Source organism: Macaca nemestrina, chromosome 1 (genome assembly GCF_043159975.1).
Source record: "Macaca nemestrina isolate mMacNem1 chromosome 1, mMacNem.hap1, whole genome shotgun sequence".
Taxonomy (NCBI): domain Eukaryota; kingdom Metazoa; phylum Chordata; class Mammalia; order Primates; family Cercopithecidae; genus Macaca; species Macaca nemestrina.
Window position 1 is genome coordinate 70,509,473 of NC_092125.1, and position 25,972 is coordinate 70,535,444.

At 37.7% G+C, this 25,972-nt stretch overlaps 1 protein-coding gene and 1 non-coding gene across 8 annotated transcripts in view; both read left to right on the top strand.

Moving 5' to 3' along the window:
- The window catches only part of LOC105493556 (protein phosphatase 2 regulatory subunit B'alpha), a 74,233-nt gene extending 49,265 nt beyond the window's left edge, over positions 1–24,968 (top strand). For all 7 annotated transcript variants that reach the window (XM_011761287.3, XM_011761292.3, XM_011761291.3 and 4 more), the window contains 10 exons: positions 5,193–5,285; positions 8,836–8,966; positions 10,272–10,331; positions 11,320–11,428; positions 12,126–12,179; positions 20,016–20,066; positions 20,336–20,455; positions 20,543–20,670; positions 21,803–21,904; positions 23,752–24,968. In XM_011761287.3, the coding sequence (XP_011759589.1) occupies positions 5,193–5,285; positions 8,836–8,966; positions 10,272–10,331; positions 11,320–11,428; positions 12,126–12,179; positions 20,016–20,066; positions 20,336–20,455; positions 20,543–20,670; positions 21,803–21,904; positions 23,752–23,884 (981 nt within the window). In that variant the 3' untranslated portion in view covers positions 23,885–24,968. The remainder of the gene's footprint in view (positions 1–5,192; positions 5,286–8,835; positions 8,967–10,271; positions 10,332–11,319; positions 11,429–12,125; positions 12,180–20,015; positions 20,067–20,335; positions 20,456–20,542; positions 20,671–21,802; positions 21,905–23,751) is intronic.
- On the top strand, positions 16,279–16,413 carry LOC112428871 (small nucleolar RNA SNORA16B/SNORA16A family). Its single transcript, XR_003020934.1, has one exon. It is a non-coding gene; the product is annotated as a small nucleolar RNA SNORA16B/SNORA16A family (small nucleolar RNA).
- Positions 24,969–25,972: the final 1,004 nt, after the last annotated feature.

The window sequence follows — 25,972 nt, forward strand, 5'->3', positions numbered from 1 at the left end:
GAGGACTAACAATATATTAATTTTCTGCACTTTTAGATAATTAGGACACTTGGCTGCTGTACTAGCCTGGAATACAGGCAGATTGTGTATTTTCACTTTCTTTTATTAATTACTTTAGTGGCACAGATAATTAAGATTTAATTGTGTAGGATAGTGCCTAGAACATAGATCTTTTTAGGAATAACTTGTGTTTTAGGGATTAGAGAGCTTTTCTGTTTGGGCAATATAATTAGAAATTTAAACTGGCAACATACATGTTTTACAGTGTACACCTTTACATTCAAATAACTCTTGGCCATATACTATATTTTAAATATTTTCACGGGCTAAGAATCCAAAATGGTAGGAATCATAGCCTAATGCACTAACTTTATAGGCACAAAAATAAAAAGGAATATCTTTTATATAAGGTTAAGAAATACTTTTATTGCTTTGGCTTTTTAAATTGTGAATAGTTATTATCTTTTTAGTTCTTATGAATGAAAGAGCAGAAGAAAAAAACCTAGGCTGACTGTATTTAAACTATTCAAGGTTTATGCAGAATCTATTGTTTTCACAAGGATTACAGAGAAAAACAGATTCTTAAAAAACTAAGATTTTGTTAATGTTTACCTTATCCCAGGCAATGTTCTTTTTGGGTGCTTAATATGTAATATATAGTTGAGTATGCATTAATTTTTATATGAATTCTTTTATATATTAAATCAGTTAAAAACCTTATTTACGTTAGTTTCCTCTTAATAGAGGTTGGAAAACATTGGTCACCTGTATTACTTGAAAGCAGCCTCTTAGGTACTTGTAGATCATTAAAGTTTGCTTCTCAGTCTTTGCCTCTCTGAACCAAACATTTCTATTCCTTTCGCTTTCTGTATAGGTCTTATTTTTCAGATACTTTAATCATCCATGCTGTTTTCTGTTGGAACTTCTCCCAAGTCTTTTTAATGGTGAAAACCAGAATTTTATGTTTTATTTTAACTCCTTTAGGAAAGACATGGTCAGAACTGAGTAGGAGGGTAAGATTACACTCCTCAATTCCCTATACTTTTTAGTTATCTTTCATTTTTTAGGGTATTTTTGGTGTACAGAAGTAGAAGGACTAGCCATACATTGAACATAGGTGAAGTTTGTCCTTTTTATTAGTGAACTGAATTCATTGGTGAAATGTGTGTTTTTCTTTGCAACATTGTTTCTTAGATTCTTGGAGCAAGTTATTTGTATAGAAGACCATAGAAGGCTGGGCGCAGTGGCTCACACCTGTAATCCCAGCACTTTGGGAGGCTGAGGCAGGTGGATCATGAGGTCAGGAGTTCAAGACCAGCTTGAACAACATGGTGAAACCCCGTCTCTACTAAAAATACAAAAATTAGCCAGGCGTGGTGGTGCACGCTTCTAATCCCAGCTACTCAGGAGGCTGAGGCAGGAGAATGGCTTGAACCCAGGAGGTGGAGGTTGCAGTGAGCCAACATTGCGCCATTGCACTCCAGCCTGGGCGACAGAGCAAGACTGTGTCTCCAAAAAAAAAAAAAAAAAGAAAAAAGAAAATAAGACCATAGAAAAACTTCAGTGACTACATAGAAACACAACCTCTTAACAAATGTGATTTCCATTCATTCAGTAAGCATCTGTTGTGCGTCAAGCATTTTTGTAAACATTGAGGGTAAAGTACTGAACTAAGCAAAATCCCTTACATCCTAGCAGAGAAGAACAAAATAATAATAAAATAATTGGCATACATTCTATGTTAGGGTGTGATACATTTTTTAAAATGTAGGATGGGGTATATAGAGAGTGACACTGGGACAGGATAAATTTGATAAATTTTATAGAAGCATAATCTCGATTATTCCATTTTGAAGATTTCCAGCTCTGTAGGTCACTAGTGTGTCTTCTACCTCTATTTGGGATAACTATTCAATAATTTTTTCTTTTCTTTTTTTTTTGAGATAGAGTTTTGCTCTTGTTGCCCAGGCTAGAGTGCAATGGAGTGATCTCGGCTCACTGCAACCTCTGCCTCTCAGGTTCAAGCGATTCTCCTGCCTCAGCCTCCCAAGTAGCTGGGATTACAGGCATGCGCCACCATGTCTGGCTAATTTTGTATTTTTAGTAGAGATGGGGTTTCTCCATGTTGGTCAGGCTGGTCTCGGACTCCTGACCTCAGGTGATCCACCCGCCTCAGGCTCCCAAAGTGCTGGGATTACAGGTGTGAGCCACTGCGCCCGGCCCTCAATATGTATTTAAGTAACTTTTTGTCATCATCTCTTTAGTGGTGCTAAGTTGGCAGCATAACAGCATTTTGCTGCTAATTTTGACTGATCACCTAATGTTCACTGTGTCAGGTAAATAATGTAGATGAAAACTATGAAAGAAATTATATGTGGTATTTGTGAATGGCACAGGTTTCAATTTATATATACGGTTTAGAGAATTCAGTTTGATTTGTAGCTTGATGTCATAAAAGTCTCCCATAGGACAGGCTATTACTCTGAAAACTATTAAGCCTTAGGCCCTATATTTCTGATGAAGATCTTAAGAAGGGAGAGTAGATAGGCTAATACATGCTACATTTGGCTCATGTTTAACCTGATCCCACCTTATGATGGAATCTCCAGGGATTTGCATAAAGATTTGGAGTCTATAATTCCATACCATCAACCTGTACTCTGCACTCTCTTGATCTCAAGACATGCTGCTTAAAAAGACAAAAAAAAAAAAAAAAAAAAAAAAAAAAGGCCAGGCATGGTGGCTTACACCTGATTTCCCAGCACGTTAGGATGCTGAGGCGGGTGGATAGCTTGAGCCCGGGAGTTCGAGACCAGCCTGGGCAACATGGTGAAACTCTGTCTCTAAAAATAAATAAATATATATATTTTTCAATCAAGACATGCTGCTACCTTTCTATAAAATAAAAGCCATCCTCTTCCTGAGGATCCAGAATCGAAACAAATACAGGGCTCAAGTTGCATATCCTCCTTAAAGCTTTTCCTACCTTTTCCACAGTGATACAGCCCTTTTCTAAATAGCTCCTGCACTTATAGTCTGTGCCACGTAATATAATTATTGTGTAGTGAATGGGCTTTTTAAGCCATACTATCCCTAATGTCTGTTCATACTATACGTAGCCCAGTACTGGACATGAAAATAGGCATTGAGTGAGTAAGTTGTGCCATTAATGAAACTGCATAGCAGTCCATGAGACTGTGCTGACTTTTCAGAGCACTCCGTGATCAGTTTTGTGTATCTTTTTGCATGTGTATACCCCAAAGCAAAATTATCTGTTATCTTTATTGTTGTTTGATTAGAAAATTGTCTATGAATAAAAACTTAAATTGCTATCAAGTTTTATTTCTTGTTATATCCTTAATTTATAATAAACACAAAATATTAGGTAACATTAGACCAGATAAGCATCACTCCTTTTCCACAGTTGGGCAGAGATACATCAGGCAAAACTGTATTTGCTCAGATCCCCAAACCATTGTTAGCCATAGAATGTTACTGAACTCACTGTAATAAAAATGTGTTGTTACTTGGTGAATGATAAGGCCTAGATCTGGTAGTGCTTTTGTTTGCTATAACGTCTATTAATTTAGCGTAGCAATCTTTCTTTTCCCTTTTCTTCCTTCTGCATCTAATCTAACTGGCTACCTAAATGTTTATTGAATGACTGTTTTTGCTTTGGGATAGAATCCTCCTTTTTAATTTTTAGGGTGTTAAATTGATATAATATTGTTTAATAGCTAATAAGATACATTTTGGTCTAAGTTTCTGCCTTTTTATAGCTATTAGGTTACAATTAAAAAAAACTTTAGTCATATTTGCCTTTCTCCTTGAAAGCAGGTGTGATAGTGACAAGCTCAACCAAGTATTTAATTCTGATTTGTGGTAGCAAATGCACATTTCCTATTACTTGTAGGTTGCTTAGCACTTTTATAGAAGGCCTGCTGTGACTTCTAGTTTATTTGCTGTGGTTGGTACACAGACATTTCTTCCCTAGCCCTGTACTTATGTAATTTGGTTCAGTATTTCTCAAGTGTGGATAGGATATGCTGGTTTTGATTTAATTAGTTTTCCTACTGTGGTTTTATAGAAAGACCAGAAGTTTTTCTTTTCCTTTCTTTTTAAAAATTAATAATACAGTGCCTGTCTTTTTTTTTTTTTTGAGACGGAGTCTCACTTTGTCGCCCAGGCTGGAGTGCAGTGGCGCGATCTCGGCTCACTGCAAGCTCCGCCTCCCGGGTTCACGCCATTCTCCTGCCTCAGCCCCCAAGTAGCTGGGACTACAGGCGCGCACCACCACGCCTGGCTAATTTTTTGTATTTTTAGTGGAGACGGGGTTTCACCGTGTTAGCCAGGATGGTCTCGATCTCCGGACCTCATGATCTGCCCACCTCGGCCTCCCAAAGTGCTGGGATTACAGGCGTGAGCCACCGCGCCTGGCTACACTGCCTGTCTTATCTGGGGGTTGTTGACTCTGCATTTAAGAGACTCTGTAGTGATTAAATTGAGATAGGTAGTAGTCCACTGGGAAGGAGCCTGTTACTAGTGAGTATGGATTACAAAATAGGAATATATTTCATTAAGAAATATTTAATTTTATAGGCATTGTCCTTCTTTTCTAGCTCCTATAATTTAACGTTTTGCATCAAGTTATGTAAAGCAATAAATAAATCTCAAAGTTTATCATGTTAGGAAACCAAATTGTGAATATATAGTTTCTGGGTTTATTTATTTATTTATTTATTTATTTTTGAGACAGAGTCTCACTTTGTTGCCCAGGCTGGAGTGCAGTGACACAGCACAATCGCGGCTCACTGCAGCCTTGACCTCCAGACTCCAGGGATCTTCCTACCTCAGCCTCCCAGTAGCTGGGACAATAGACACACGCCACCATGCCTGGCTAATTTTTTGATTATTTGTATAGACAGAGGTCTCACCATGTTGTCCAGGGTGGTCTCAGACTCCTGGGCTCAAGTGACTCTCCCACCTCCGCTTCCTAAAGTATGTTAGGAGTACAGGCATGAATTTTTTAAAAAAAATTTTTTTATCAACTCATTACATTTTCAGATCTCATTATGAGATCTGAAATCTCCCTACTAAGTTGGTAAGAACAGGTGTGTTTTTAATATGAAGTGATAATTTAGGGTAATATTTTATAGCCATCATCTTAGCTTTTATTTGACTTTCTCTCATAGTTGGTATATGAATTCTTCTTGAGATTTTTGGAGAGCCCTGATTTCCAGCCTAGCATTGCAAAGCGATACATTGATCAGAAATTCGTACAACAGGTAAGGAACTCTTTTGTCTTAGATTCTCTTATATTCATCTTAGCAATGATTTATTAACTTATGATTAAAATAGAGTAGTCTTTCAAAACTTTAATGGTTTATTTTAATTTGACAGCACTTAATATTACTGCCAAACAATTAGAATAAAAGTGAAGTAGCTCTGAGAATATGAGTATTTTTATCAAGGGTAAGCGTCTAATGAAGTCAATCAGATTATCCTATTTAATCCTAAAGTATCATAGTTATTTTATAAATACCAGAAAAACAAGCCTTTCTGCAGTATCTAAGAAAATTTGGTATGACCATTCAATCCAAGGGAAATCTTTTGTTTTACATTTGTAAGTCTTTGAACTTGACATATATTTTAAGCATTGGGACTTTGAAATGACAGGGGAAAAAAGGAATAGAATCATTGTGAGGAATTTGGGCTTTAGGCTCCTTTCCTGTCATTAAGTATCAATTACCTTTCCCTTTTTCTTTCCTTTTTGCACCTAAGCATCCCACCACCCAATTTCTAAACCACAGATAAAATGGAATCATTAAGAATATAAGGAGGTAAAGTTAATTGTGATGCCTTTTTTCTTTATATAAACTGGTTATTAGCTGTTATTTTTAGAACCTACATATTCACAATTTCTAAGAATATATTTTTATTTTCAAAACCTTTTCAAAAATTTAAAGGCCTCTTTTTTTTTTTTTTCTTTTTTTCTTTTTTTTTTTTTGAGAGGGAGTCTTGCTCTGTTGCCCAGACTGGAGCGCAGTGGTGCAACCTCAGCTCACTTCATCCTCCACCTCCCAGGTTCAAGCAGTTCTCCTGCCTTAGCCTCCCAAGTAGCTGGAACTACAGGCACGCACCACGGGTATGCCCTGCTGATTTTTTTTTTTTTTCTATTTCTAGTAGAGATGGGGTTTCACCATGTTGGCCAGGCTGGTCTTGAACTCCTGGCCTCAAGGGATCCTCCCGCCTCAGCCTCCTAAAGTGCTGGGATTACAGGTGTGAGGCACTGCACTGGCCTAAAGGCCCCTTTTTAACTATATAGAATTGGCCGGCCCCAAAGAAAATTGTGAAGTAGACTAAGCCTTTCTAGGCCTGAGTATGCAGGCCTCTTTAGGAATTTGATGCTGAGGCCAGGATTAAAATCATTGCAAGGACCTTTCCTATCCTTCAGACTACTTTGTATGTGCCCTATGATAAAGATTCTACGAATGTGAGTTTGGTATGTTTAGAGCTCATTTTTGGTCATTCGTAACTACCCTTGACCTCATATAAAGTATTCTGAGCAGTTGCTGTGAAAGATTGATAAATGAAGAACATTGTCAGCCTAAAATATTTCCTTGAACCATTGAAGTAGCTATTCATAAACTATAAAGAAATATTAGGTGTGTATTAACAGTAACATATACATTTTAATCATGACTAAAATTAGATTAAATGGAGTTATGTTATTTTGGTAATTGTAAATGAACGCCTGTTTATTTCCTTGTGCAGCTCTTGTGTGGGATACAGTAGGGAGGTCTAGTAATGCCATATGAAATTGTATTTAATACAATAACAGGTTGAGGGGAACAGTTGCCTTAGTGCTTTGTTAGTCTAGAGCTTGAGGTGTTTAGGCTGCTGTATTATTTTGTGGTGTGAGGGCAGCAAGAATAAAACTGGTGGAGCAGGATCTATTTCTACCTTCTACTTTAAATGTTTGAATTATCTGAGAAGGTAGGGCCCAGTAATTGCTTTTAGCAGTTTATATGGCTGTTTCTCTCTTGTTGCCCAGGCTGGAGTGCAGTGGCTGGATCTTGGCTCACTGCAACCTCTGCCTCCCAGGTTCAAGCGATTCTCCTGACTGAGCCTCCCAAGTAGCTGGGACTGCAGGTGTGCCGACATGCCTGGCTAATTTTTGTTTGTACTTTTAGTAGAGACAGGGTTTCACTATGTTGGTCAGGCCGGTATCAAATACCTGACCTCAAGTGATCTGCCCGCCTTGGCCTCTCAAAGTGCTGGGATTACAGTTGAGAGCCACTTTGCCTGGCTGCCATTTTTAATTAGAATAATTTGATCTGAACTTATTAGGTATAGTAACAAAAATTCTCATATTCCATAGATATTTTTTGCTGGAGTCTCATGAGGGCCTCAACAGCCTAGCAAACAAAGAATGGAAACTATAAGTATGTCAGTTGTTTTGGGAGATATAAATATGACTTAAGTCATCCACTGTGGTTTCAGATGCATGTGTTAGCAATTATATATAATTCAAAACAAAATGGAATAAGAACTTCTGATGAGGTTTAGAGCTTGCTATCTTTATTGTAATTATAAACACGAAAGTTCAGAACATAAAATTCCTTGACAGCTTTACAGATACTTGTACTCTAAAGAGAGTATTTTATATTTTTCTAAGAAAATTCAATGTTTAAAATATAATATTGGTTTTTTTGACAGAAGAAATTAAGTTTCTTTACCATTGTAAATGGAAATTTGAGATTTTGACTTTAACTTTTTCAAAAGTCTCTTCTCTCAGGTTTTGCTGAAAAGTTGTGCAGAATATAGGAGTGCGCTGATTGGGCCAGTTGAGGTATAGGAGAGTGCTGATTGTGGAACTGGTTTAAAATTTTTTAGCTATTTGCTAAGCTGAAAAAGCTATAGACTGGTCATAGTGGCTCACGCCTATAATCCTGGCACTTTGGGATGCTGAGGAGGGCGGATTGCTTGAACTTAGGAGTTTGAGACCAGCCTGGGCAACATGGTGAAACCCCATCTCTACCAAAATATATAAATTAGCTGGGCGTGGTGGCATGCGTCTGTAGTCCCAGCTAGTTGGGAGACTGAGGCAGGAGGATCTCTTGACCCCAGGAGGTCGAGGCTGCAGTGAGTTGTGATTGCATCACTACCCTCCAGTCTGGGCTACAGAGCAAAACTCTGTCTTTAAAAAAAAAAAATTGGCCTCATCTTTTATTCTAGTGTTATTTTATATCTGATTTCTATTCTATTAGTATGTATCTGCCAATATTTTATCCTAATAACTGAACGTTAATTTTTCAACTGTTGGCATGGTAACTATCTTGAATTTATTGTAAATTCACAAAAAGTAGTCTTAGTATGTGTACATCTTTCTATTAAACTAGAATTATACATTTACACATGGATTTTTTTAAACTATTTGATGACTTGCAATCTAAAAACTTAAAAGATTTTCCATGTAGTTTTGACTTTCAAAAAGCATTAAAAATCCCAAATTTTAACACTCCAAAATTGTGAGCCTGTTTAGTATTCAAGAGTAGGATGGAATTTTAAAATCAGTGGGAAGGTAAAGAAAAATCCACTTTTTGAAATATTTATATTTATTGTAAATGTCATATTTTGAAGTGAAATAAGTGAGAAGAAATATTCCCTAAGCTTTTCCTCAACTTCATTACTTAGCAAGAATAAAGTCAGTGTGGTAAGGCAGAACTCTAAAAAATTTTTGAAAGATGTCATGGATAATCTTTCAAATCAAAATTAGAATAAAGCTTTAGCTCAATTATTTTTTAAAAGTAATTTCTCAGATTTCTTTTAAAGCTCCTGGAGCTCTTTGATAGTGAAGATCCCAGAGAACGTGACTTCCTGAAGACTGTTCTGCACCGAATTTATGGGAAATTTCTTGGATTAAGAGCATTCATCAGAAAACAAATTAACAACATTTTCCTCAGGTAAATTAATCATTTATTGTATATTGCACTTCTTCCTCCTACATATCTTCTTGTATTCAAGTTGTCTTTGTTTTTTGAGACAGGGTCTTACTCTGTCATCCAGGCTGGAGTGCAGTGGTGAGAACATAGCTCATTGTAGCCCCCATCTCCCAGACTCAAGCAATCTTCCTCTCTCAGCCTGCCAAGTAGTGGGACGACAGGTGTGCACCACCACGCCTGGCTAATTTTTTTGACTTTTAGTAGAGACAAGGTCTGTATACTATGTTGCCCAGGCTGGTCTTGAACTCCTGAACTCAAGCAATCCTCTTATGTGGGGCCTATCATTTGCTTGTAGTCATCCCTCAGTATCTGTGAGGGACTGATTCCAAGGCCCCTGCTAATACTAAAATCCAAAGTCCCTTATATAAAATGGCATAGTATTTGCATATAACGTCCACACATCCTCCTGTATACTTTATCTCTCGATTACTTATAATAATACAGTGTGAATGCTATGCAAATATATGTTATTCTATATTTTAAATTTGTATTTATTTTTAAAAAATATTTTTGATCTGTAGTTGATTGAATGCACGGATATGGAACCTGTGGATACAGAGAGCCAAGTGTACTTTATAAATATTAATCTGTTAAGTAGTTGCTTCAGATCAGGAGATTTCATAACAACACCCACATTTAAGGTTTGGTTTGTTTTAATTAATTGAAGATCTGGCAAAATTTGGTTACTATTCCCACATTGCAACAATTAGAGATGAGTAACACCTGCCTTCTCTAGAGTGAGTATCCTTCTGCAGTTCTCTGTCATCACTTCCTAAGCCCATTTCAAATATCTACCCTATTCTATTTATGTCTCCCTGCTTTAAAGGCAACCCTAATCTTGGAAAGCTATGCAGCCTATATAGTTACAGGTTTAAAGAAATTCTGATTAAAAATGGCTTTATTACATATGGGCCTTTTTCTCTTGGATTTCCCTATAATTAGAGGTTTCTTATTTTAAAAAGTATTTCTTTGAGAAAACTTATCTTTCTTATAAATTAAGTTGAATATTCCAGGTGAAATGACAATCTGTTATCTTCACATATGGCAAGTTTTGGCAAAGACATATGTAGTTCATTAGGAAACAGATCTTCTTTTGTAAGACTGATATGAATTAATTGGTTTGGGGCAAAAGAGCTGATAAGACCCAAAACATGCTTGTGTGTTTCTAATAGCTGTCCTTTGGATTGATTTCTTCACCCTCCTGCCTGTTTCTCTTAGTTTTCTGAAGTTTGATTTTGATTACATCTGTCTTTATTTTAAATTCAGGTTTATATATGAAACAGAACATTTCAATGGTGTTGCTGAACTTCTTGAAATATTAGGAAGGTAGGTCAGGTTTTTTTGTTCTAAGAAGTAACTTTGAATGTTTTATGTATTAAAATCTTAGCTGGGGTTGAAGAAATTATGTCATATTTTAGAGTTTAAATGTAGAGCCCATAGTTTCTCAACTGAAGTTTTTTTTTTTGTTTTTTTTTTTTTGAGTTGGAGTTTCACTCTTGTTGCCCAGGCTGGAGTGCAATGGCACGATCTCGGCTCACTGCGACCTCTGCCTCCCGGGTTCAAGCAATTCTCCAGCCTCAGCCTCCTGAGTAGCCGGGATTACATGCGCCTGCCACCACGCCCAGCTAATTTTTGTATTTTTATTTTTAGTAGAGATGGAATTTCACCATGTTGGCCAGGCTGGTCTTGAACTCCTGACCTCAGGCAGTCCACCTACCTCAGCCTCCCACAGTGCTGGGATTACAGGCGTGAGCCACCACGCCCAGCCTCAACTGAATTCTTATTACCTTTTGCCATAACATTTTGCCTTCTTTATTCACTACGTATTAGTATTAAGAGAATTTTAGACCCTTCTGTTACTATTTAGAGAATGATTTTAGTTTCCTTTATTAATAGTAGAAAATGATTGTGGAGAGAACTACTTCTTAATTTCAGATTATCTAACAAAGTAAGAAAAACTACCCATTTACTTCAGAAAATATTGAACATTCTAACAATATTATGATACTGACTCTCCTGGGGCCTTGGGGGGAAAAATAAAGGCAACATCGCATAAAGTGACAGGTTTGATAGAAAATAAAGATAGAAATTACTTGGGAATTAACTGACAGTCCTATTTTTCTTTTGGAATCATCAAATGACTTAGAGGAACAGACTTCATAGTAATAGTCTTCCTAAAGTAGTTTGAAGATGAACGGTCATACAACACCAGAATTGAAACAGAGCACTGTTCCTTATGTACTCATGGATATGACAGCTGTTAGAAACAAAGTAGTAACTACTTAACCCTTCCCCTGCCTTTTTTTCCCTCCAGTATTATCAATGGCTTTGCATTGCCACTGAAAGCAGAACATAAACAATTTCTAATGAAGGTTCTTATTCCTATGCATACTGCAAAAGGATTAGCTTTGTTTCATGCTCAGGTAAGTTTCAGAAAAATTTCAAATGAAATGAATATTATTTCAAAGGCAAATATAAAGGCAGAGAAATTGAGAAATACTGAGATGACAGTTTTAAGTATAAGCAGTTTGCTTACAAAATTACCCAAAGCAAATTTTTGTTATCATTTTAAAATATTTAGTTGTTAAGACCAATTATTTAATTTCTATATCTACACTTACACTTTAAGTGTAAGATACACACTTTCCTCATATTTTAGTCCAGGCCTTGACCTAATATGTGACTTCCAATAAATCCCACATATCTACAGAATGTTTCTTCCAGCTGCAATAACCTAGACCTAGTTAGAGAGATTTTGGTCTCTTCTATTAATATTTAGAGAATAATATATCAGCATAGGTGTATATGTAGAAACATGCTGAAAAACTAAATTGTTAGCTCTAGTCTTACTTCAGTTAACTTTATAGTCAGAAATTACTGCAAAAAATCTTTTTTAAACTTGAAGTTACTTTCAAGGCTAAAAAGTTACACAATTGTGAGTATAGTTTCATGACTGAGGTATTTCACAATTTCATTCACAATTGTGAGTATATTTTTATATATCAAAATAATTTATCAAAATGAGGTAGTCTAAAAAATATTGGCTAAATATAAAAAAATCCTACATTATTAAATGTTATCTCACTCAGTAATATTTATAAACTGTCCCTTACCTTTTAGCTAGCATATTGTGTCGTACAGTTCCTGGAGAAAGATACAACACTAACAGAGCCAGTAAGTGTTCTATGTATTTTCATGTTTTTGGTCTGCATTAATAGCATTTCATTGTAGCTTTCTTTTTATAGCCTTTATAGTTATTAAGTAAAATAATGTACCTTAAGCTAAAATCATTTAGAAGAAGAAATGTGAGATTAATCTGCATTCAAAGAAGGGGTTAGGAGGGGAGAGTTCTCATGGTTATATGTCTTGAATAACCAAAATATAGACTACTATTAATATGTAGTAGTTAAGATGTACAATGATAGGATCAGATGACCACAGTGAAATTTTTTTTTTTTTTTTTTTTTTTTTGAGATGGAGTCTCGCTCTGTCGCCCAGGCTGGAGTGCAGTGGCGCGATCTCGGCTCACTGCAAGCTCCACCTCCCGGGTTCACGCCATTCTCCTGCCTCAGCCTCCCGAGTAGCTGGGACTACAGGCGCCCACAACCGCGCCCGGCTAATTTTTTTTTGTATTTTTAGTAGAGACGGGGTTTCACCGTGGTCTCGATCTCCTGACCTTGTGATCCGCCCGCCTCGGCCTCCCAAAGTGCTGGGATTACAGGCGTGAGCCACCGCGCCCGGCTTAACCACAGTGAAATTTTATATGCATACTGTCTTCACCAATAATCTTTTAAATCTTCATTCACCTTCTGGAATTAAAGCATACTTCGAGGGTCCCAAAACTACTACTCCCTTGAATTTTGTTTTGTTTTTAATAATAGAATTTTTGCCACTCATTAACGATAAACCACTTGATAGGGATAGAAAACATTTCCTTGCTTTTGGTGATTTAAGATGTAATCTTGGAATAAAAGTTGTTTATGAACCAGCAAGGCAACTTAGTCTTTTAATTCTACTGTTATTTGCCTCTAGAATGAAAATTCAGGAGTGAAAACATAATTAGTTATGAAAATTTACTGAGGATTCAAGAAAAACAAAAGATGAAGTAGGGGGAAACAGAAAAGTATAAAAGCATAGAAAACTTTTTAACCTTGGTGAAGTATAAGTATTTTGAGAGAGTGCTTTCTAGGCATGTTAAATCTAAATATTTACCTAGTATTAGGTTGGTGCTTTTAAAAGATTTAAAAGTAATGGCAAAAGCCACAATCACTTTAGCAGCAGCCTAATGAATATTTAGTAAATAGCAAAGGGTTTGAAGGATTAAAACTAAAATATATATGTATTTTTACTATAATATGAGCCTTCTCAGGCTATCCCTAGGGATGCTTGAAAAAATTATATATTTAGTATTCTCCCTTTCACTTGAACTTTGTGTAATGGAACAAAAGACATTTTTCTACTCCTTAATTTTTTTAGTTTTTTTTACTTCTAGATTTACAGTGTTTTCTAGAAACCGCTGTAAACAGTTTTGTTTTTTTTTTTTTTTTTAGACGGAGTCTCGCTCGGTCACTTAGGCTGGAGTGCAGTGGTGTGATCTCGGCTCACTGCAAGCTCCACCTCCTGGGTTCACTCCATTCTCCTGCCTCAGCCTCCCAAGTAGCTGGGACTACAGGCACCCGTCACCACACCCAGCTAATTTTTTGTATTTTTAGTAGAGACGGGGTTTCACTGTGTTAGCCAGGATGGTCTCCATCTCCTGACCTCGTGGTCCGCCCACCTCAGCCTCCCAAAGTGCTGGGATTACAGGCATGAGCCACCACGCCCAGCTAGCTGTAAACAGTTTTTAAAGACAATTCAGGAGAATTAAAAACCATATATTTACAAATGAAACCACATAAACCTCTGAAGTTGATTCAAACTTGGCTGGGTGTGCAGTGGCTCACAACTGTAATCCCAGCACTTTGGAAGGCTGAGGCAGGCAGATAACTTGAGGCCAGGAGTTTGAGACCAGCCTGGCCAACATGGTGAAACCTTGTCTCTAGTTAAAATACAAAAATTAGCTGGGCATGGTGGCACGGGCCTACAGTCCCAGCTACTCAGATAGTGAGGGCACAAGAATTGCTTGAATCCAGGAGGCGTAGGCTGCAGTGATCTGAGCTCATACCAGTGTGCTCCAGCCTGGGCATCAGAGTGAGACTGTGTTTAAAAAAAAAAAAAAGAAAAAAGTAAAACCTTAATACAAATCCATGATAACTCCCATTAGAATTGAGAAAAAGAAAACCCATAATAACACATATTGAAAAGTCATGGTTCATGCTTGGTAAATAGTATACAAATAAAATTTTAATTAATTTGGGGTGGACAAGTAAGACAGGTGATTTATTTTTAAAGAATGGAAGATAGAGGCTGGGCACAGTGGTTCATGCCTGTAATCCCAGCACTTTGGGAGGCTGAGGCAGGCGGATCACCTGAGGTCAGGGGTTCAAAATCAGCCTGACCAACATGGTGAAACCCCATTTCTACTTAAAAAAAAAAAAATTAGCTGGGCGTGGTGGTGTGTGCCTGTAATCCCAGCTACTAGGGAGGCTGAGGCACAGGAATCACTTGAACCCTGGAGGCGGAGGTTGCAGTGAGCCAAGATTGCACCAAAAAAAAACACAAAAGCACTTGACGATTAGGGCAAGGGATGATGGCCAGTTACTCAGCTTTTATCTGGCTTGGCTGAGCTGGGTTAATGAAAATAGGAGCAGGATGAGGAGAGAGAGGAAGATAAATACCCGGGTTAAGAAAGGAAAATATTTTCCAACTCATAAAGATCTCTCGATACAGAGATCTTGCAGTTTCTAACATAGGCCATTCCAGTGCCATATTACTTGGGTTTGAGCCTTAATACTAATTTTCTGGAAAGCAAGCATTCATATCAAAGCTTTCTACAAGTTATAACTAGCTCAGAGCTTTTGTTCTTTTATTACTCAAGCCTGTAATCCCAGCACTTTGGGAGGCTGAGGCAGGCGGATCACCTGAGATCAGGAGTTCAAGACCAGCCTGGCCAACATGATGAAACTCCATCCCTACTGAAAATACAAAAATTAGCCGGGCATGGTGGTGGGCACCTGTAATCCCAGCTACTTGGGAGACTGAGGCAGAATTGCTTGAGGCAGGAGAATGGCTTGAACCCAGGAGGCGGAGGTTGCACTGAGCGGAGATCACAGCACTACACTCCAGCCTGGGCAACAGAGTGAGACTCCATCTCAAAAAAAAAAAAAAAAGTACAGGGTGAAAGAATTAACTAAATATTCATTACAGCTAAGTTTCCATGTAAAGAGGAAAAAAATGAAGAGTCGGCATGACTTTCAAAACTTTCATTTTTTTGGCAGTGTAAACCTTTCCTTCCACGCAAAGCTGCATTTTTATAAAACAAGCAAAACAAAACAAAACACCTTTCTTATTCCAAGAAAATCTAACTTGAGCCCCAAAATAATTTTTTTATCTTTTTCTTTTCTTTTTTTTTCTGAGACAGACTCACTCTGTTGCCCAGGCTGGAGTGCAGTCAGTGGCACGATCTCAGCTCACTGCAACCTCCACCTCCCAGATTCAAGCAGTCTCGTGCCTCAGCCTCCCGAGTAGCTGGGATAACAGGCGCGCAATACCACGCCCGGCTAGTTGTTTTTTTTTTTGTATTTTTAGTAGAGACGGGGTTTCGTCATGTTGCCCAGGCTGGTCTCGAACTCCTGAAATCAGGCAGTTTGCCTGCCTCAGCCTTCCAGAGTGCTAGGATTATAGTTGTAAGCCACTGCACCTGGCCCACATTGACATCTTTTTGGGGGCCACTAGTCAACCCACTGTTCATTATTCAGTACTATCCGACATTGAAATTTGTGTATGATGAGGGTAAGGAACTGCATTTGGGTTTTTTGTTTGTGTTTTGGGTTGTTTTTTTTTTTTTGAGACAGGAGCTCACTGCATCACCCAGGATGGAGTGCAGTAGTATGATTGTGGCTCACAGCAGCCCTGACCTCCCAGGCTCAGGTGAGCCTCCTGCCTTAGCCTCCCAAGTAGCTGGGACTAGAGGCATGCACTACCACGCCCAGCTATTTTTTTTTGGTATTTTTGGTAGAGATGAGATGGGGTTTCACCATGATGTCCAGGCTGGTATCGATCTCAGGATCGATGCTGGGATTACAGGCCTGAACCACCATGCCTGGCCTGCATTCATTTTCAATTACTCATATCAAATGATCACAAAATTTATTGGCTTAAAATAGCAAGCATTTATGGCCTTTATCAAAGCTGCAGCTGCTTCCATGTAGCTGCTGTGGTCAAAAAGAAGCCGAGAGTGACAGTTTTCCGTGATGGTCACAGTTCTGTTTGCTGTAACTGATCTGCAACATTTTGGGAAAATATAGTTCCATTGGGAGGAAAAATAACAAGCATTTGTTGCCTTAGTTGCTGTGAATCAAGAATCTGGTCATGGCTTAGGTGGGCTCTCTGCTTCAGGGTTTCTTACAAAGCTTCAGTTGGAGTGTTGGCCAGAAATTGGGTCTCATATAAAGTGTCAGATGGGGAAGGATCTGCTTCTAAGTTCACATGTATGTTGGCAGAATTCAGTTTGTCATGTTATGTTGGACTGAGAGCCTCAGATCTTGGCTGGCTGTTGGCTAGAGCCCGCCCTCAGATCCTTGTCACCTAGGTTTCTCCAGCATGGCACCTTACTTCATCAAAGCCAAGACAGCAAGAGTCTACTAGTAAGACAGAAGTCACAATCTTTTGTAACTTACTCATGAAGTGACATTCTGTTGGTTAGAAGCAAGTCACACTAGACAGCTCACACTTAAGGAGAGGGGATTACACAAGGGTGTGAGGACAGGAAACAAGCTTATCCTCGAGGTCATCATAAAAGGCTGCCAACCAAAGGAGCCTGTTACATTTTTCCTTTCTAAATAGTGAGCTACCTGTCCCAGGACCACCACTGTTTCCCATGGAACTGAAAGGCCACCTTTGTCATATATTAAAACTCATATATACATGAGTATGTCTAGATACTCATATATATCTTTTCTCTCCATTTATTTGCCAATATCATCTTGTTTTAGTTGCTGATATCCATAATATAGGTTCTGTTCTATTAACTCCCTCCACCAAAAAAACAATTGTTGTCATTTGCTTATATTTATGGATTTTAGAATAAATGTTTCTAGTTCCAAAAAATAATTCAATTGGCATTTGATTGAAATTATATTAAATTTACTTATAAATCAAGTACAGGAAAAATAATATCTGCACAATATTGAACCACCTCACTTATTTACAGTCATGTGCTGCATAATGATGTTTGGTTTAATAACAGGCTACATATAAAATGGCAGTCCGAGACAGGCGTGGTGGCTCAGGAATGTATTCCCAGCTACTTGGGAGGCTGAGGTAGGGGGATCTCTTGAGCCTAGGGGGTTGCAGTGAACTGTGATCACACCAGTGCACTCCAGCCTGGCTGACAGTGCAAGACTGGACTGTCTCTTAAAAAAGAAAAATGGAACTTCGGGAGGCCAAGGTAGGAGGATTGGTTGAAGCCAGGACTTTAAGACCGCCTGGGCAACAGAGCAAGACCTCGTCTCTACAAAAAGTAAAAAATTAAAATTAGCCAGGTGCAGTGGCATACACCCGCAGTCCCAGCTACTTGGGAGGCTGAGGCAGGAGGATCACTTAAGCCTAGGAGTTCAAGGTTACAGTGAGCTCTGATCATGTCACTGCACTGCAGTCTAGGCAACAGAGTGAGGCCTCATCAAAAAGAGAGAGAAATGTTGAGAGAGAGAGAGAGAGAAATGGTGATTCCAAAAGAAAGAGAAAGAAAAATGGTGATCCCATAAGATTATAATGCTATATTTTTACTGTACCTTTTGTGTTTAGATACACAAATACTGTTGTTACAACTGCCTACAGTGCCTACAGTATTCAGTACAAGAACATCCTGTACAGGTTTGTAGTCTAGGAGCAAAAGGCTACACCATACAGTCTAGGTGTGTAGTAGGCCATACCATCTAGGTGTAAGTACACACTACAATGTTTAAATGATGAAATTGCCTAACGACACATTTCTTAGAACGTATCCCCATCATTAAATGACATATAACTGTATTTGTAATCTTCTATGATCTTCAGTAAAGTTTTATACTTTTCTCCATATGTCTTAAATATTTCTTGCAAATTTATTCTTTATGCACATTACAGTTCTTATGAAAAGTACCTTTTTTATTATTCATCTGATTTTTACTGATGTTTTATAAAGGTATTGATTTTTATATACATATTTTTTAATGTGGCCACATACTGAATTTTCCTACTCTAGTAACTTGCAGGTTTTTTTTTTTTTTTTAAGTTTTAGGGGATATATAAATATATATTTACACAAGTAATTGTAATTCTGGTATTCCTTTCCAACATTATTCATCACATTGTTATCTTACTGGATTATCTCCAAAACAATATTCTTCTCAATTTTAATTTGAATTAGTGTTCCACATTACTGAACCAGACAGATTATAAAGTAACCTAAAAAGCTATCAAAGATCTACTTCCACAAAACCACCAGGACTAGATGGTTTTACAGCCTGTCTCTAATAAATCATTGTGTAGAATGATTACTGGTGGTTTCTGATAAATTCATTTAGTTCTAGCTTACTAATTTTTTTTATCAGAATATATAGTTAATTAAAAATGTCAAATGACTTGAAAATCTTTTAAAATGATCTGTTTTTTATTTCCCCCTTTAACCTATGAATCGAACCATCCTGGCATTTCTGGAATAAGTTATAATTAGGCATATAGCATTCTTCTATTGTGATTCAGTTTAATGCAAATGTTTTCAACTATGTTTATTTAAATAAATAGTCTCCACTTTGGGAGGCCGAGGCTGGTAGATCACAAGGTCAGGAGTTTAAGACCAGCCTGGCCAAGATGTTGAAACCTGTCTTTACTAAAAATACAAAAATTAGCCAGGTGCGGTGGCAGGCGCCTATAATGCCAGCTACTCGAGAAGCTGAGGCAGAGAATTGCTTGAACCCAGGAGGCTGAGGTTACAGTGAGCCAAGATCACACCACTGCGCTCCAGCCTGGGCGACAGAGTGAGACTCCGTCTCAAAATAAATAAATAAATAAAAATAGTCTCTTTTGTTTCATTGTATTCTGGTTATAAAGATTGTACTAGCCATGAAATAGACTGGGAAGCTGTCCGGCTCTTTTTGTGCTTCATACTGGTTTAAATAACAGGAATCATCTGTTCCTTAAGGTTTCTCCCTAAAATAACCTCCCTCTCTTACCCCACCAACTTGTATTTTCCTTTATTTTCTTAGAAGTAGCACATACTGGCCGGGTGCGGTGGCTCAAGCCTGTAATCCCAGCACTTTGGGAGGCCGAGACGGGCGGATCACGAGGTCAGGAGATCGAGACCATCCTGGCTAACACGGTGAAACCCCGTCTCTACTAAAAAATACCAAAAAACTAGCTGGGCGAGGTGGTGGGCACCTGTAGTCCCAGCTACTCGGGAGGCTGAGGCAGGAGAATAGCATAAACCCGGGAGGCGGAGCTTGCAGTGAGCTGAGATCCGGCCACTGCACTCCAGCCTGGGCGACAGAGCGAGACTCTGTCTCAAAAAAAAAAAAAAAAAAAAAAAAGTAGCAGCACATACTATTAAATTTTTATGTGTTTAATTGATCACTTGCATTGGTCTTGCTCCATTAGAATGTAAGCTCTATGAAAACCAGAGACCTCATCTATCTTATACATCAGTGTGTCCCTAGCATCTAGAACAGTATCTGGTACATAGTAGGCACTCAGTAAATATTTGTTGAATTAATAAAATTCTAAAGCTGAGCAGAAAGTCTGCTTATACACTTATATATTAAGCAATATTGATTTACTTCAGAATGAGTGTTGATATAATCATAGCTATGGAAAATACCCTGGGATTAACTAGCTTCATTGTTAAATTCACGCTAAACTTTTTCTTTTTCGCAGGTGATCAGAGGACTGCTGAAATTTTGGCCAAAAACCTGCAGTCAGAAAGAGGTGGGTTTTGTTCACTAAACGTAGTGCATTTTACTAGAACTTGTCAATCCCAGGGCTATGCTGCTTTGGGCTGGCTGTCTTGCTGTTGCTAACGAGCGGGAGATGTACACAGACTTGGTAGAAGACTTGTGCTATAATAAACTCTGTGCCACCCAGACATTTTTTTTGCCCATTGTATACTCTGCAGATTAACCTTCTCATTTGTATGGTTTCTATATTAGTTTCACATAATTTATCATGTTTCTTAAAATAAAATTTTTTTAACCTAGGTGATGTTTTTAGGAGAAATTGAAGAAATCTTAGATGTCATTGAACCAACACAGTTCAAAAAAATTGAAGAGCCACTTTTCAAGCAGATATCCAAGTGTGTATCCAGTTCTCATTTTCAGGTATGATGTTTTCAGTGAAGCCCTTACTTTACACTAGTATTTCTTTCCTATTTTAGTTTTGACATTTCTCTAAATGTCTTTTTTTAGGTTGCAGAAAGGGCATTGTACTTCTGGAATAATGAATATATTCTTAGTTTGATTGAGGAGAACATTGATAAAATTCTGCCAATTATGTTTGCCAGTTTGTACAAAATTTCCAAAGAACACTGGAATCCGTAAGTATCTTTTATATAGGTCGTATTTTTATTTTTCTTTCTTTATTTTTTTTTAAACCTTTTTGTCATTGATTTCCTAACTCATACCTGAAACCTATTACAGATTTGGAAGTTACTCCAAGGTTAACATCAGTTGTATTCTGTTTTGTATTTTATATACATATACCTTTATCAAGTTATAAATGTGTGTGTATGTTCTTCACTATGTGGTCTTAATGTCAATTTATTTTTTAACTTTTTTTAGAGACAGTCTTGCTCTGTTGCCCAGGCCGGAGTGCAATGGTGTGATCATAGCTCACCATAGCCTCAAACTCCTGGGTTCACGCAATCCTCCTGCCTCAGCCTCCCGAGTAGCTAGGACCACAGGTGTACACCACCATACCCAGCCAATTTTTATTTTTATTTTTTTGGACACTTGAGGTCTTAGTATATTGCCCAGGCTGGACTGAAACTCGTGATCTCAAGTGATGATCTCACCTTGGCCTCCCAAAGTGCTGAGATTATAGGCATGAACCACTGTGCCCAGCCTTCATATCAATTTAAAATTGCAAATCTCCCAGGAGGGTGGACTATCGGGTATACCATTCCGCACCAGAGTGTGGTGAAACCCTGTTGGAGAGACCAACTGAACATTTGCAGAGGATGCACAAACTACTTCGTTAATGCAGAGTTGTGTTGGTCTGCTCCCAGTGTATAGTCTCACCTCTATAAGTGGCACTGTCCTAGGGGAAAGCCAAAGTGCTAAGGGTAATATATTCTAACTTCTTTAACATCCTTATCTGGCTTTCTACTTTTCTTATAAGTTTTGGTAATTGGATCTTTTTCATCTTTTAATGTTGTTACTCAGGATTTCAGACATGAGACTGTAAAGCAGAAATGAAGATAACTATAGTGAACATTTTTAACTACAATTTAAGCATGATAAAGTGGAAAAGATTTTTCTTAGACTCTCTCTACCACCACTTGCTGTATGACCTTGAGCATATTACAAACCTCTTGAGCCTCAGTTTTATCATCTCTAAAATGGATTAAATGAATCAGCCAACCTTTAAACCATTTTAGAGATCATAGTGTTAACATTTCCTCTCTGTTAGCAGTATCATAACTCAGGACTGGCTCATTTTCATTTCAGGACCATTGTAGCACTGGTATACAATGTGCTGAAAACCCTAATGGAAATGAATGGCAAGCTTTTCGATGACCTTACTAGCTCATACAAAGCTGAAAGACAGAGGTATTTGATATTTTGAATTACAAAATTTCTCTACATTTTATGTTAGTTGAATGTGATTCAGTTCAGGAAGGTATCTGCTCTCAGTTCAGATTTTGATATTTAAGAAGTTAATTACCTTATAGTAAAAATTACAATGTGAAAGTCTCTTAACACATAAGTCATTTCCAGATAAACTAGCCCCAGTATTTTTATAAATTTGTTAAAGCAGAAAAAGCAGTAACATCTATTTTTGAGGGTAGTTACATAATTTACTTCCTCTAATGGTTAGATTATGATTTTAATGTGGATCATAAATCCTGTTTATCTCATTCTGAGCCTTAGATTTCCTCAGTCTGTTAGCATCTGCATATGAAATATAATTTATGCTGAATTTTAAATATCAATTTGTACAATTTGATTTTTTAATCCATGCATTTACGGAAATCCTTTTTGTCCACGTGGGCTTCCAGAGTGAGCTTTACTTTTCAAGTGTTCTTTGTTAGCAGTAGGTAATTCTTAGGCTATGGATTATCAGAAGGTGGTATTTTAATGTCAGCATAGTTCTCCTTTGGGAAGAGGGAATTCACATAATGATATGGCTTAGGGTACTATTAATATATTGTTCCTTGCAATAATACATATTTTAGAGTATAAATGTTAGCATATATCAGCCTTTAGGAACATGGCTTAGTGATTACTTCTTTTTGAGAATTTCATAAATTACTATAAGATAATCTTTCAAAAATTACTTTCTTCTCATATGTTTACTTCAAACTCAAGAAGCGCTTTCTTAAACTTAAGTGGTTAGTAACCAGTGTACCTGAGCCCACCCATCATTTGAGGATAATAGTTACCATTTACTTCTAGTAAGCATATTACCTGTTCTGTTTAGAAAAGCTCATCTATTTTGACAAGTTCCTAGTTATGGTTATCTTAAAGTAGAAAATGGATAGCCTTTCTTCAAAGCCATCTAGCCCATTAATAACTAACTCTATGCATTATTTGCTTTAAATAGCAGCATTCAGGCAGGAATAGAAATTAAGTACATGTTTTGAGCCTCAGGAAGCAATGGGAAGAAAAATAAGATGACTAGGATCATAGGAAACTTGTATTTGAAAAATACATATTTCACATAACTAAGAATATAATCAATTTTTCTTATCTGCATAAATCAGCAAATCCTTTAAAAGGATTTGTCCTTTTAACTCATAACTGCAGAATTATAAGCCTATGTTTTACATGTTCATGTAGCCTTTCAGAATAGACTGGTCCAAGTTATTCGGAAATGTTTTCCTTAGAACTGAAATTAAGTAGTTGAAACGACGTATGAAATATTTTGACTTTGATTTTGTTTTATAGAGAGATTACTGAAACTAAAATTTTCATTTGACATGTAAAAGATAGGACATAGTAAGATACAAACTGGTTAGTGGCTTAGAGATGTGGCTGTTAGTGGCAAAAATGATGTGGCTTCTGCCTGGTGTGAAGGAAGTGCTTCCTACTGACCTAGTGGCCAGCCCCTTCAGCCTTTGTAATAGTGATTGGACTACTACAACTGCAAGATGTTAACATGAGAAAATTAACGTGTAAGTACCTTGTTGACTATAAAGTACAGTGTTGTAGTGATAATGTGTAGGGGACAGAAAGCAAGTAGTAATGTCTAGCTGGTACAGAAGATGCAGACTCCGTACATTTAGGAGAGTGACAAGAAGAAATTAGGTGCTCCAGGTAAGTGGACTCCAAAGCTTTAGCAGACAGATTTAAGTGAAATGTGGGTGAGTAATGTGTTCTCCAGTAAGTTGTCAAACAGCACCTCTCTTTGGGTTCTGAAATAATTTCTGATTACAAAACTTTTGGTTTATCTACAGAGAGAAAAAGAAGGAATTGGAACGTGAAGAATTATGGAAAAAATTAGAGGAGCTAAAGCTAAAGAAAGCTCTAGAAAAACAGAATAGTGCTTACAACATGCACAGTATTCTCAGCAATACAAGTGCCGAATAAAAAAAAGCCTCCCACCTCTGCCGGATAGGCACAGTTTTGTATGCTTTTTTGAAATATGTAAAAATTACAAAACAAACCTCATCAGTATAATATAATTAAAAGGCCAATTTTTTCTGGCAACTGTAAATGGAAAAATATATGGACTAAACGTAGCCCTGTGCTGTATCATGGCCACAGTATATTGTAACCATTGTCTAATCATTGGATTTATTGTGTCACTTCTGAAGTTTCACAGAAATGAATGAATTTTCTCATCTATGATATGAGTGAGATAATTATGGGAGTGGTAAGAATTATGACTTGAATTCTTCTTTGATTGTGTTGCACATAGATATGGTAGTCTGCTCTGTATATTTTTCCCTTTTATAATGTGCTTTTCACACTGCTGCAAACCTTAGTTACATCCTAGGAAAAAGAATACTTCCTAAAATAAAACTAAGGTATCATCCTTACCCTTCTCTTTGTCTCACCCAGAAATATGATGGGGGGAGTTACCTGCCCTAACCCCTCCCTCAATAAATATATTACTGTACTCTGGAATTTAGGCAAAACCTTAAATCTCCAGGCTTTTTAAAGCACAAAATATAAATAAAAGCTGGGAAAGTAAACCAAAATTCTTCAGATTGTTCCTCATGAATATCCCCCTTCCTCTGCAATTCCCCAGAGTGGTAACAGATGGGTAGAGGCAGCTCAGGTGAATTACCCAGCTTGCCTCTCAATTCATTCCTCCTCTTCCTCTCAAAGGCTGAAGGCAGGGCCTTTCCAGTCCTCACGACCAGCCCTTCACCTAGTCCCTCCTGACCCAGGGATGGAGGCTTTGAGTCCCACAGTGTGGTGATACAGAGCACTAGTTGTCACTGCCTGGCTTTATTTAAAGGAAATGCAGTAGGCTTCCTCTGTAGAGCTCTGAAAAGGTTGACTATATAGAGGTCTTGTATGTTTTTACTTGGTCGAGTATTTCTCACATCTTTTGTTATCAGAGTACCATTCCAATCTCTTAACTTGCAGTTGTGTGGAAAACTGTTTTGTAATGAAAGATCTTCACTGGGGGATTGAGCAGCATTTAATAAAGTCTATGTTTGTATTTTGCCTTATGTCATCTTTGCTGCTTTTAGCTCTAAGCTTAGGCATACAGAAGCCTGCCCCCCTTTTTACATACATACGTATATTTATAGAAACTTTTAAGACAAATTGTGGGATGAAGTCTAATTTAAAAATAGGAAGATTGTGTGCCAAGGTTGAGTCTTCTAGCCCTTTACCAAAATATGTTTTACAGAACATTTGCATAAAATTCTAAGTTCTAGGATATCCTTCCATCATCTTTCATGTCCTTGTATGTTAACAGGATAGGTTTAATTTACTTTGAAGCTAGTTTTTCATAATCCATAATAAATAGCACTTTTAGTGAAGAGCAGGGAGCCTGTGGCACAGTTAGAAATCAGATATTATTGGCTGGGCGCAGTGGCTCGCGCCTGTAATCCTAGCACTTTGGGAGGCCGAGGCGGGCTGATCACCTGCGCCTGAGGTCAGGAGTTCAAGACCAGCCTGGCCAACATGGTGAAACTCTGTCTCTACTAAAAATATAAAAATTATCCATGCATGCTGGCAGGCGCCTGTAATCCCAGCTACTCGGGAGGCTGAGGCAGGAGAATCGCTTGAGCCTGCAATGACCCAAGATGGCGCCACTGCACTCCAGCCTGAGTGACAGAGCAAGATTCTGTCTCATAAAAAAAAGAAATAAGACATTATTGTAATAAAGTGTTATCCACTACTGATGTTTACTTCTGCTTTAATATTAACTCTAGTACAGGGTGTGTACACTACTCCCAGGTCATCATGAAAGCACTGTACCAAAAGGAAGAACACCAGAATTCTTCCTTTTACAACAATAGCTCATATTTTATTTTTCTCAAGTAGTAGGTATTGCAGAGTCATCTTGTCATGGCCATCAGGTTAAGGTGTTCCTTCCAGATTCTCTACACTCACCCAGGGTCAGCCAGTATTGCTGACAGCTGGGAGACAGCACAGTTAAAAGTGATGATCCTACACAAAACAGAAGGAAAAGGCAAGCACCTGCCTTTCCAGAAA